The sequence below is a fragment of the Rhipicephalus microplus genome, chromosome X, assembly GCF_043290135.1.
Source record: "Rhipicephalus microplus isolate Deutch F79 chromosome X, USDA_Rmic, whole genome shotgun sequence".
Taxonomy (NCBI): Eukaryota; Metazoa; Arthropoda; class Arachnida; order Ixodida; family Ixodidae; genus Rhipicephalus; species Rhipicephalus microplus.
The window spans coordinates 55,425,519-55,438,804 of record NC_134710.1 but is presented as its reverse complement, the minus strand read 5'-3'; the positions used below and the strand labels follow the sequence as shown (position 1 = coordinate 55,438,804).

Here is a 13,286-nt window from a genome sequence, read left to right as displayed (position 1 = left end):
TAGTTGTATGCAATGCAAAAAGATACAGAGCTTGCTCGCCTACTAAGCGTGGGAGCTGGAGAACCTTTACAGGAATGAGGTTTTCAAAGCAAATCACAAATAATAGATTGCAAATGCAAACTCTTCCCATAATGAAATCACTGTTCATGAAAAAGGGGAGGGGAGATATTAAAACTATACTGAATTTATCAATAATAAAGATTAAAAGCAAATGCTCCATCTGACTCCTAACTCATTTTACCAAGAAAAAAAATATAATTATGAAATGGTGGTCAATGCTCAGGTACTGTCAAACTGAAACTGGTCAAATGGATGTAAACGAAAAAATATGTAAAAAACAATCCATGAGAGAAAAGAGAAGCAAACGAGAAAAAGAAAAAAGCAGAAAAAACTATAAGGAAAAGAATAAAATTAAAAGAAAAGATAGAGAAGAAAAATCCGAGAATTTTTCATTGTGAAAGGAAAAAAGACAACTGAGCAAGAACAGAAAAGAAAAAAAAGGAGAGGAAAGGAAAACAAAAAAGATCGAAAGAGGAAAAAGAAAAAAAAAGCCTTAAGAGATAAAAAAATATAATGAAAAAAAACTTGGCGCAAGAATATTGAAAACTATATACATTGCACCCACGAAGGGTGAAATTCCAACAACTATCGAGGACTGTCCGTCACAATTTAAAATTTTCTTCCTCAGACTTAGAATCAAGCAAGTATATCTCTGAAGTTTGAAAAAAAGTGTAATGAATACTTACAAGCCATCCACTAATATTGTAAGCATCTCAACATTCTGTTGCACTTTAAATCTGTTAAATATCATCATATATAAAAAATGAAAAAAATGCAAGAATAATTTCAAATCTACGTACCTACTCTGCAACAGCCGCTAGGAAAAAGTAGTGAAACTAATATGACACTAACCATACTAACCATCTTGATAATAACGTGGTGGGAGGAGGGAGGGCAGTAATAAAGAGTTTTAGTTTTACAGAGCACTCATTTAGGAAGAGTACTTCAAGTCAACAGGACACTCCTAATCTCACACAAAACAAGAAAAGCAAGAACTCTAAAACAGCCTCATTAAGGTGTGCATCGCAATAGTTAGTCACTGAAGACTAACTTGGTCAAACATCTTAGCAGCATAAACGACACTGTAAACTAAAATGAGCAGTTTTTTTTTTTTTTTTCGTCCAGTTCGATTGGGGTTGAGTCCACTTGTCGTGCATCCTTCCTCTTCAAAATTTCACTTGGGTCGGCCCTGATCATTTTTCTTTTCTAATTGGCATTGCCTGCTGTATGTTTATAGTGTGGGCTGAGGATTTGCTTTTTCATACTTCACAATGAAGAACGTTGATGCTTATTCGGACTGTGCATGAGCCCTCTTGACATGGCTGCATTGAATAATGACGCATTTAATGAAGACAAGCATACCAGCCGCCTCTTCCTCGTTCCTGTGCAAGTAGGTAATACAGAACCCCAATGAGTGAAATGCTCACTGTCTTCATTAATACACACACTGATGTTACTAAAAATCTAGAGGTGATATGCCAAGCAGGCAGAGCTACAGGCAGCTCCTCACAACTTGAAAAAATCAAAACACACATTTGTTGCATGCAACAGACTTCAGTGCTACCAATTGATGTTTGCTAGGGTGACGGCGCAAGAGCAGTTGCACCACAATGCTGTGCAAAACTTGTTCAAGCTATAATAGCATGCAAAGTCAATTTTTGATATCAATGCATCATGAGCACGAGAAGATAACTTTTTGTGTCATGTTGACGCCTCCTGCGCGAGACGCAGTGGATCAATTTTCACGTTTGAGGAGTCATGTAAGGCTTTCCACTTTGCATTCTTTATTGTGAGTTAAGAAAAGCTAAACAAATCCTTGGCCCACACCATAAACATATAGCAGGCAATGCCCATTAGAAAAAGAAAAATGAACAGACTTGAGCCAAGTGAAATTTTGGAGGGGAAGGATGTGCAGGAGAAGCCCATGCCACCCCCCAGTCAAACAAAGAAAAAAAGCTATTGGTTTGGTGTACAATGTTGATCTTGCTGCTAATGTGTTTGACCGGGTTATTTTTCAGTGACCAATTTTTGCAATGCACGGCTTAGTGAAACTTTCTTGGACATCTTGCTTTTCGTGTTTGTTAATAGAGTAAGAGTTGGTGTTGATTTGAACTTCTCTTACAAAATGAGTGCTCTACAAAACTAAAAGAGTTGATTACTGCCCCCACTTCACCCACCACGTTAGTATCAAGTTGGTTTTCAGATGCAGAGTAGCTATGTAGAATTGGAATTATTCTTGGCTTTTTGTTTTATTTAGTGACATAAGATAATATTTAGTGGATTTAAAATGTGCCAGAATGTTGAGTTGCTTACAATATGTGTTGACTTTTTCCTATAATACGTGCAACACAATTTTATATATATATATATATATATATCTTTGTATATAGTAACACTCAATGTATATGTAGCCTAGAAGGTTGTATATGCACTGTCAAAAGTTGCAACCACTGCAGTTACGCGATGCGCTAAAAACCACCAGCGCCATCGAAGAACTCTCGATTGTACACAATTGTTCACTAGATGCTTCTGGAAAAAAATGAGCATGCTTTTATAACGGTAGCATATGTGACAGTGGAATCAGCATGCCGTCGAATATCTAGCTTTCAGGCCCCTTTCGACTCTAAATTTCACTGTATTAGATCTGTCCCGAATTCACTTGAGGCTAACATCACTCTGAAGACCTTTGCAACCATGCAACCTTTACGGCTAGATTTAATAACGTTTCACAGCTCCGGCGCGTGCCGTACAATTACAGTGCCGCGGCCACTCCGATGCTGCGTCGTGGACGAGGGTGCCCCTAGCGGTTGCTCCTGTCTCTATATCAAACTTTTGCCGAAGCTTCATGACCAGTAAAAGTATTCAAGGACTCTGATATTACTATATCTTGTAGAACACACCCACAAATCCAGTGATTGTGCACAAGTGTGGTATAAAGGTGCCCTGAGCTATTGCTGCTTCATAGGGAAAATGCGCCTCTAAGTTGATAAGGAACATCAAGAGTCATAAAATTGAGGTTTACTACCTAGTCTGTGCTTATATAGTTGGAAGTGTAAATGCACAACCAAATTCATGAATGCGGTAAGCAGCACACTTTGCTTGGCTGATTGGTCCATGTTCATGTGAAAGCATAAAAGTAGGGCTCTTATTGTGTGAACAAATATTGAGGAAATGGGTCGAAAGAAGCACGAATTTTTTACTGTTTATTCATCATATACTGCAATGAAGTATATACAATATGCACAGACATGTGCAGCAAGCTGGGCACACATTGAGCACATACTACACTTATGACAACCTGTGGTCTAAAAACTTGTTTTCCACCTGGGAAAGAAACAGTAAAGTATCACTGATACATAAGGAACCCATGCTCATCTATGCAATGCCTAAGAGATTTGTAGAACCGTGATGTCCCTGCTTTTTATGAAAATGTGAACCTTATTCAGCCACAGCTGACACTGTAAATTACAGCGGGTCGCAAATATGGACGAGTTCTATATCCTTTATTGAAAGCCTTTGTTCCTGCGTGCCCTCATTCATGCATCTTCCCATCTGACTGACACGCATCTTGCCACAGGATACCAGAAATTCATTAGCACCGGTGCCAAATTTTGCACACCATTTGTTGTGCTTTTGTCACAACCATTTTAGTTGCTCCCATTAGATAGTATAGGTGGGCGTAGTTAAAACAGCTTCTCCAACCCAGAAAAGATAATTGGCATGCTATGTGTCTGCTTGAAACATTTTTGTAGGTTATGTGTAGCCCAGTGCACCTAAGGCACGAGATGAGGCCTCATCTTTCTCCACTCTAGTTCTACCCAAGTTCCGTGCCGTTCACTTTTGAACTTCTGGAAGAACGACTTGGCGACGACGATAAGGAGCACGTGAGGGGAGGCATTTGTTTACAAGCAATTCAATTAGTTTTGAAAAGCTTTCTCTATGCTGTTAGAGCATTACTTTTCAAGTGCAGACTGGAGGTGATGTAAGCTGCATTCCTTTTTACAGTTGTTAAATGCGATGACTTGTATGGCAGCAATCTTTTTGTAGACCTAAATAATGCCAACAGGTGTTACGGCTCTGTAAGGCAATGTGTAAGCTTATAAATTTCAACAAGCCACAACCCGGTAACTCATGCATGAACACCAATCTCTTCCAGAGACTGCAAAAGGCCACTAAAGCATTGTTAACAGTGCGGTATGTAGCGGTGGTTTGTTCCTCTGCAATAAAAAAATGTCAGTATAGCTGAAAACATTCAAAATTTGCACCATTAAAATGGTGTTACAAGGCACAGTCAATAGAAATAAGAACAAGCTGCACAGCATATGAGCAACCCAAATAGCCTATGCAAATGCTTTGTCTTTGGACATGAGAATCTACATTAGAACTGATGGACTTTCTCTAAAAGCTTGAGAAGCTACAATCATGTCTGCGGCATTCCGGAAGGCAACACCACCAGTTTTATCTAGGCAACTTCTTGCACAGGAAAACAGTTCATTGTACGGAGCCGATTAAGATAGGTGCTCAACATCAACTGAGAACAAGTACCCTATCGAGAAATTCGTTTTAAGAAAGTGGGTGATATACGAGAAATTATCAGTCCAAAATTGGTTTTTCATGACAACAGCTGAGCTACTTCATGAAAAAGACTAATCACAATCTAGCACATACCTTTTTCACTCATAAGCGACCTGAAAGGAACGACCTGCTTATGTGTCTTGGCTGTGAAAAACAGAAAAGGGGCGTTATTCTTGGTAGCTCCAATAGATTGTGGAAAGTTCTGCAGGTTCCATGTTTTACACAGATCCACCGCCTTGCTTTTCACTCTTGTTTCACTGGCTTTTATCTTGAGGTTCTTGTTGACTGCCCGTCGTGCCATGAAATTATATGAATCTGCATCTTTGCCACAAAGCCACTGCTTTGAAGCTTTAACGATTTTTTTCGTTTGTACAATGACAAAACAGCTGCGATAGGATCTTTGTGACATAAAATGGAAGATTTTTCCTGGTTCGTGCAAATGTTTCTACACTTTTTTATAAGCAACGATGCCTTACTTCCACATCAGCTTTTCTGGCAACTCATCGGTACAATGCCAGTAATTCGTGAGCTGGCAAAGACCTTGGGGCTAAGGCTAAGTTTTGCACCTTTGATGAGTGCACAGTTTATAATTTCTGGAATGGGATCATTTTCTAGCACAACGAAGCCTTCTCGGGCGTTACGAGGAGGCTCTTGGGGATTAAACAAAAAGCTGAAAAATGTTCCTATTCCAGAAAATTTGTGCCATGTACTCAACAAAGATCCGAAGTTTAGTTACAAGTCATGTATGATAGCTCACAAATTACTTATAAACCAGTAAGTCCTTGAATAAGCCAATGTGACTGGTAGGGTCCGCTTCATACAAGAGGGCATAAAAGTTTCATAACCGGTAAACAACCGTCCTTTTTACGTCACAGATTTTATGGCAGCTGTTGTGTTGTCATATGCAATAATTTCTGGTGCTTCAAGTGGATAAAAGCGCTGGCTTTGTGGCAAAAGCGCAGATACGTACAATTTCGAGGCAAAGCAGGAAGTCTACAAGAACTTCTTTGAGGTAAAACCAGTAAAAAAAAAAGAGCAATGTAATGTAGTGGCCCTGTCTAAAAATTTGAGCTTGTGAAACTTGCACACTTTATTGCAGATAGGATGAACAATGCTTTTCTGTGTGCATCATGGTCAAGATGCGCAAGCCAAATGTTCCTTCTACCAAATGTTCCACAAGCCAAATGTTCATTCCAGTGAATGAGGTACGTGGCAGAATAGGCTTAGTCAGTTTTTATTGAAACAGCTAAGCGTTGCCATAAAAGACCAGTTTATGACTGAAAATTCCCCCTCTGTCACCCACTTTATTGGACTTTTTGATAGGGTATATACTTGATCTGAGTTGACGTTGAGGACCTACTTTATTTTGACCTGCATAGTGAATTGTTTTTCTGTGTAAGAAGTGGCATAGACGAGAGTGGAGGTGTTGCCTTGCGAACTGCTGCTGCCATGATGTTGAAGCTTTTATGACCCTTCTCAAGTTCTTTGTGACAGACACCTCATCAATTTACTGGACATTTTTATGTCCTATGACAAAGCATTTGCATAGGCTATTCTGTCACTCCTGTTTTTTGCAATTTGTTCTCATGTTCTATTAACCATGCCTTGCTCCAACATTTTCAGATATGCTGATAATTGTTTTTCATTATATAAAAGCAACTAACCACTGCTGCAAATCAGCCCATTACTAACAATCTCTCTGTGCATTCTTCTAACTCGGAAGTTAGCGCTGCTTGCACATGAGGTCACAGCTTGTAACTCTTTGGAAGTTTCTGGATTTTAACATTACTCTGTAGAGCTGCCACACCTGCTGGCTTTACTTACCTAGGTCAACGAAAGGATTACTGCCGTGTGACTTGTCCTAAAAGAACACTAAAGCCAACTAATAAGTCGACGTTGATTGTTCAAATGGCAGTCCAAAAACCTCCTAGTGTTACTTTTATGCCAAGGAAGCCCCTGTTTTGAAATAAAATTATGTTTTAGTGCTCTGCGTTTGGTTAGCGCACTTCAAGTTACCCGCCTCAGGAAGGGCACCGACCGGACCATCTCAAGTCACTGTTGCCGGGCACAACGTTGCCAGTCTTTATTGTGCTAGTGGGAGCAGACCGAAAGCAGCGAGAGCCGCAGCAGCAACATCGGCCATTGATCAATTCCCCGCCATTGGCTTCTATATTGCAGATGCTTTGTTTCAACTGCGCCCTGCTAGAAGGCACCACCTGTCCCGTGTAACCATGCGAAACTAGAATTTTTGAACCACTCGCGTCATTCTTCATAGTAACATCCGGCGGTTCTTTTTTCTATGGATCAAACGGAAACGAACAAGCAGCATTTTATTGCATCTCTTGATGCACGGAAGCTTCTTTATTTAGTGCAGTTGGATCCATTACTAGTGAATTATTGTAGGCGGTTCGTCTGATGTCATCGGGATCATTTTGAAAATGTCGTACTGTGGCGCTTGTGTTCTTGTGCATTTACCTTAATTTCTTGGTAAGTAGGGCACTGTTGTTGATAATATTGTCGTTTTAGGTGTTGTCATACACACTCTGACGTAAATTCTTATTTGACTTTATTGTCCCTTTAAGTCTGCACTTGCAAGGTCATGCACAAACGAGGTATGCAGAAGTCTTTTCAAAACTATTTGGATCGGTTGTGCATGGCTGGTTTCCCTTTCACGTTCAGCAGGAGTTGTGAACTGTGAAGCCTGAGCTTGAGCCTTATTTGCACCGGGTTGTACACAAGCTATAAAAAAGTTGCAAACAGACATTGCTCTCAGATTGTTCTTTAGAAGCGTGGAGGGGGGGGGGGGGGAGGGGAGCTGTTTAAACATTACCCACAATAGTATTACCTGAAAGCAGCAACAAAAGTGGTTACTGGAAGAAACGTGCCATATTGTGCACAAAATGTGCCACCGGTGTTGATGAACCTATGCTATTCTATGGCAAGGCGCATATCAGTCGGAAAGGATGGTACGTAAATGAGCATGCATAGGAACATGACGTTTGGCTAACGTGTGAAGATGGGGCATATTTGCGGGCTCACTGCAATTCATGTATTTTTGAGGTGCGCCTGAATAAAAGTAGATCTCCAATAGAAGCAATGACCCTACCACTCATGCATTTTTCACAGCATCCCATTATAAGCACTGTGTTGCTTATGCATCATTGTTATTTCATTGTCTCTCTTGCAGACAGAGAGCAAGTTCTTGATCATAGGTTATTAGGTTGGTATCTGCTCGACCTTGCTGCACATGTCTGCCTATATGTTGAATGAACAGTTCAAAGTTTGTGGTCCCCTTAACCACTTCTTTCATCATTGTTCATGTAAAAACAGCAATATTTTTGTTGTTTGTGCACATTCATTTAATGCAGTTTTCTGAAAGTGTAGAAGTGTAAAAACATGTGGTGGTAGGGGCCTCGCATATTGAATAGTAATTGAGGGCATGTGTGAGCCAGCTGTCAGTTAACATGCCTAAAGAAAAAAAATCATGTTCTGAACTGTTTTTTTCCCGTTAAGCCCCTGCTGTGCGGGATAAATAAGTGTTACCTCGAAGGTATTTGTGTCCACTTTCTTTTCCACTAGTGTACGTCCTTTCATTTATTGGCATTTGCGTTGATGCCACTTTCCTCTTCTGTCTTTATTTGCATGCCAGAGAAAAATACCAGTGCTCGTTGTACCCATACCAGTTCTGATGTCGCAAACCTGAATGAGCACTTATGCTTACTTTATAAGCAATTTAAAATATCTTGGCTAACTTCTGGTGCTGAAAATCGTTGAAAAGTGTTTCAGGGTTCAATTTTATGTCAGGGATTATTTAATTTTTGGTTAAACTGATTTTGACTGGTTTAATAAATGTTATTGCTCCATTTTCCAACAAAAGCAGTTGATTTGTTTTTATTCCATTTTGTTATAGCATGCCTGGGAATGTACTTCAAGCACGCCACATGGGGCCAGCTGTGCCACTTCAAGAAAACTGCTTCATTCCCATCTGCAAGCTCCAAAAGAAGTTGCTTTATTATGCAAGCCAGCAAGGCATATTTGTTAGGCCCCACAGCAAAAGGAACAAATAAACACGTTTTTTTTTTTCGCAAGAAAGAGCATTGATTTTGTGCTGTAGCAACATGTGTCTGCATGCTTAGTCACATATAGACACAGACAAGAAAGCTTGTGAAGATCAGTGGTAGCAGGGAATCTGTAATGAGCTTGTGAAGTGCAATGTATTTTTAATTAATTCGTGAATCTGGCTTCCAACACTCACCATTATCTACCAGCCCAACCCTGGCATACACCCAGTGTCGTCCACCCGTCATCTGCTCACCACTCTCATCGTCCTCCGTCCACCCATCGTATGTCCATCATCCGTCCGCTGCCCCACCATCTGCCCACCACTCTCATCGTCCGCCATCTGTCCACCATTTGTCCACCATCCCTCTATCACTCCTACCATCTGCTCATCATTACCCATTACCATAATCCACCAAGATGGTGGGTTCCATTATGCCCACCATCTGTCCACCACTCCTACCGTCCACCATCAATCCCATTATGCCTACCATCTGTTCATCACTCCCACATTCCACCATCTGCCCACCATCCGTCTATCATTACCCATTATCATAATCCACCAAGATTGTGGGTTGTGGGTTCCCACCATTGGGCAAATTTTCAATAGGGCTGCTCAAGTTTCCATGCTTCATCACCATCGCGTTCAACTCCTATAAAAAGGCAAATATCAAGGGTCCCCAAATTTTTGCCAAATGATTTGTGGTATAGCTAACTATCGGGGGTACTCGATTCACTTACTTTATTGGTGATCTTTTGGCGAAAGAAACAAATGATTGCCACATTCATATTCAAAAGCAACTACTATCGACAAGCAGTTGAATGGAACAGGCGCGTCCTTCCAAATGTGGCTGTCGTGCATTGCGACTGGGCCTCTTGTATTGACATGTCGGTCGGTGATACCTTAGCTGGGCGCGCCTTCTGGCCCCTCCGACCAGCTAAGTGGTGCCAAGGGTTCTAGTTGCATCTTATCCATGGTGTGCTGCAGCAGGTTCTGGTTCATTGCGTTGCTAGCCTCTACCTGTTCCAGTCTGGCTTCCAGCTCCTGGACCTGACTTTTGCTCTGTGCTGCCTGATGACTGGTTTATCGCCATGTGCAGCAGCTTGTCGAGCAGGTACCGGCCCTGTGGTTCCACTATGCCTTCCAAAACAGCACGCAGTTCCAGGCAGTCTGTGTCGTCTTTGGTGTCCTCCACTTGGAGGATGAGAGCCTGGCATTCCCGAATGTTGTCGTTCAGGTAGTCTAGATTCGCCCTCACGCTATCTATCTCGTCGTCCAAGTCCCGGATGTCCTTCCCAGCTTGAAGAAGACTTCCTTCCTCCCGCATCAATCTTTCCAGGTAGCGCGTGAGTCTCTCCCGTTCCAACAATGATCGCTTCACTTTCTGCAAGGTGTAGACACTTTGCTTGGTCAAGACCAGTTTTTCGATGTTTTTTTCAAGATTTTGCCAGTTATGGTTGGCCACTTTTGGACAGAACTGGCCATTTGATACAGCAGGATTCTGTTGGGGAACAGGCCCAACAATGCGCTCGGACAAGGATGGTGCCTGTTTGCGCAGGGCGGCCATATCCTCAGGGAACCGCTTCAGGACCGTTTCCTTGTTGTGGTTCTGGACCCCAAGGGAACTGGTGCGGTTCCCCTGCTGACGGCTCTCCTTGAGCATCTGCGCTGTCTGCTGGTTTCCCTGTTTTTCAGCCTCACGATTTCGTCTGCTTTCCCTTTTCATCTTTCTCGCCAACGCTACCTTGTTTTTTTCCATTTTCGCCACTTCTTCTTTGAGCTTGCGGACCTGTAGCTCATACTCGCTCTGGTTTTTCATAAGCTTGGCATGCTCATGTTCGGCCGACTGCATCTTCTTGAGCTGGCCTTGAAGGTCGTTCAACTTGCACTCAATGTCTGTCTTGATCTTTTGCTCTTTTTTGCCTGTATCCTTGGATGCACCAGCAGAGCTCATGTTTGAGATAATTCGATCATTTTCCATCTCTGTCTCTCGTATCTTCTGCTGCAGCTGCATCAGTTTGCTTTCATACCACATGCGCATAGATTGTAGCCTGCGCTGACACTTCTCGAGTTCACCTATCATCTTCTGCTTCAAGGAGATTTCGATAGTGAGTGTGGCCAGGTCCTTGTCAATAGTTTTGTCTTCCTCCAGTTCCTCAGCTTCGGAGTCTGAGCTTTCGTTCTCACTGTTCAGAGTGGTGTCTTCGTCTACGTCTGATATTTTGTCACTGCGCTCATCCTCTTTGTTCCCTTTGGATGACAAGTGTTTAGTCTGACGCTTCAGGTTCTCAACGTCATGCTTTGCCTCGGCATGTATGTTTTCTACACTAGTGTCCTCGGCACTGCAGCTCATGTTGTACATTCCAGTCACTGTCACTGTCGAATTAGGACCCATGCAGGTGCGTGCCTGGTACCTCTGGAGCTGCCTTCGAAGCTGGACACCCACCTCCTCAGATTCTATGAGCTTGGTTCTTAACTCTTCAAACTCCTTCAGGTATCCCTGGATGAGGTTCTTGACTCCTTCGCCGGTGTCAGAGTCACCACCGCCAAACCACTCCTCAGTTGCTTGTTCAGCCAGGAGCTCCGTGTTCTTGACTGTGAGGATATCTACGGTTTCTTGGAGGACCTTCATACGAGTGCGCAAGAGTTTGTTCTCCGACTGGAGCGTGGCGTTCTTCCCGACAGAGGGTCTGCCCTGCTTGCACTCTTTCAGCTCCCTTTTCAGCTCCTGGATCTCCCTTCGGAGGGCTGCGATGGTATCATTCGATTTCTCTTCGTTCACCATGATCTGATTCTTGATGTTCTTCACCTGATTCACATATATCAGGCTGTTCAGCCTTTCCAGGAAGTCTAGATCACAAGGAAAAATGCAGGTGATCATTAGGGTACGGCTGTTGCCTCCTAAGTACTCCTGTAGTATCTTGGTGAACTTGGAGTCACTGTATGGGACGTGCAGCCCCTTTGACGCAACACCTAAGGCGGATATGAAGTTTGCGAGATCAAGGAGCCCACAGTTTATGAAGATGTTTTGCTTAGGCTGGTTCTGATAGGCACTGGCGCACTTAAGCTGTTCTGAGGCAGCCAGATCGACGAAATGGAATTTGGCGTTCAGTGTTTCAAGTACATTCATTGATGAACTTTCCTTGTTGACCTTGGAAAGGGGGTAGTCCTCTTCCTGCTCCTTTGAAAGACCATGTTTCAAGTATAGCTTGACCACCCGTTGCTGCTGCATGTTTAATGTAAAGACGGTATGGGAACTGGATGGCAGCACATTCATCTGGGTGCTGGCAGTCTTCCGCGAGAGAGTCCCTGAGTCAAAGAACTTCATCACCTGTTGTGCATTCTGTACAGTTTTTGCTGTAACCCCTATACTGTAGATCGCTTCCTTAGAGTCTTCGTGAACTTTCACAGATTTCCTTCCTGGTTCATGAGAGTACTTGCCAGGGCTCAATAGGTCGAAGATCTCTTCATTACAAAGTTCCATAAACTGTACATTGATCTCGAACTCGGGGTGTGGTTTCCCTTGGTCTCGGGCCTTTTGCTGGCGAGCCGCTATGCCATCGAAGAGGTGACGCACAGATTGCGGTATAATTCCCTGCTCGTGAGAATGAACGCGCAGATCACAGCCCGTGCTCGTCATGTAAGTTTTCTCGTGTCCAGTTTGGCCATAAGTAAGCACGGCGGCGTTGTATCCTTCAAAACATCCATCGATGAGATGGCGGACATAGTTGTAAAATGTCTCTTGCTCAGAGGGGCAGTCGAAAACATGGTCAAAAGTAAACGCCTCCACCTTGCCTGCCATGTCCAACAGGGAGACGCTGAGGAACCCGCGCGCAGCACTAGTTGGACACACCTCAAGGAGCCTTGATCCTTTTCAGTAAGCAGGGCTGCTGAAGACGTGGACGACGAATGAGCCGTACAGGAACAAGCTGCTGCTGATGACGATGAATCCTCAAGCATGGCTCATGTCCACTTTAGGGGATCGGCCATGAACTTATTATACATTTAAGTGAGCCTTTTTTGGTATTCAATATCTATATCGAAAAGAAAAACAACGTACGTAAAACAAAACGAGTGCAATAGTTTTTCACTCGTTCAGATCAGCCAGCGTAGTCGTTATCTTGCACAGGTAATAGCATGACTAAAAAAACTTTTTTTGAGTTCATATATTTCTGCATTATTAATACTCACGCAAGTATACTTAATTCGTTTAGTTTCATAAAGGTAAGTACAAACGGCATCAAAACAGTTCTTGTGGCTGGAGGCCACGTTCGAAGCACCAAGAGAAAGTATGTTCTAAATTGTCGTTCTTTTTTATTTCTTAGAGATTTTCTTCTTTCACCCTCTTCGCTTCTTCCTCTTCTTCTAAGTCAGGCACATACGCCGCGTAGCAGTATTCATATTTTGAAATCACAAAACACAATATGACTTTGAAGCTGTGCAGTTGCGCCACATGTAACGGCTTCCTTGCTGCTAAAGCTGCACCCTCCGTGGTGGTCTAGTGGCTAAAGCCCTCGGCTGCTGACCCGACGATAGTTATAGCGCGAGAACAAAGCGACGACAGAGAGACAAGAAGGACACGAAAGACACG

The 13,286-nt window shown here is 42.8% G+C and overlaps 1 protein-coding gene across 1 annotated transcript; it reads right to left on the bottom strand.

Moving 5' to 3' along the window:
• Nucleotides 1-8,687: 8,687 nt before the first annotated feature.
• LOC119176697 (kinesin-like protein KIF21A) lies at nucleotides 8,688-12,618 on the bottom strand. Its single transcript, XM_037428058.2, has one exon. The coding sequence runs from the start codon at nucleotides 12,495-12,497 to the stop codon at nucleotides 9,705-9,707; it is 2,793 nt and encodes a 930-aa protein (XP_037283955.2). The 5' UTR covers nucleotides 12,498-12,618; the 3' UTR covers nucleotides 8,688-9,704.
• Nucleotides 12,619-13,286: the final 668 nt, after the last annotated feature.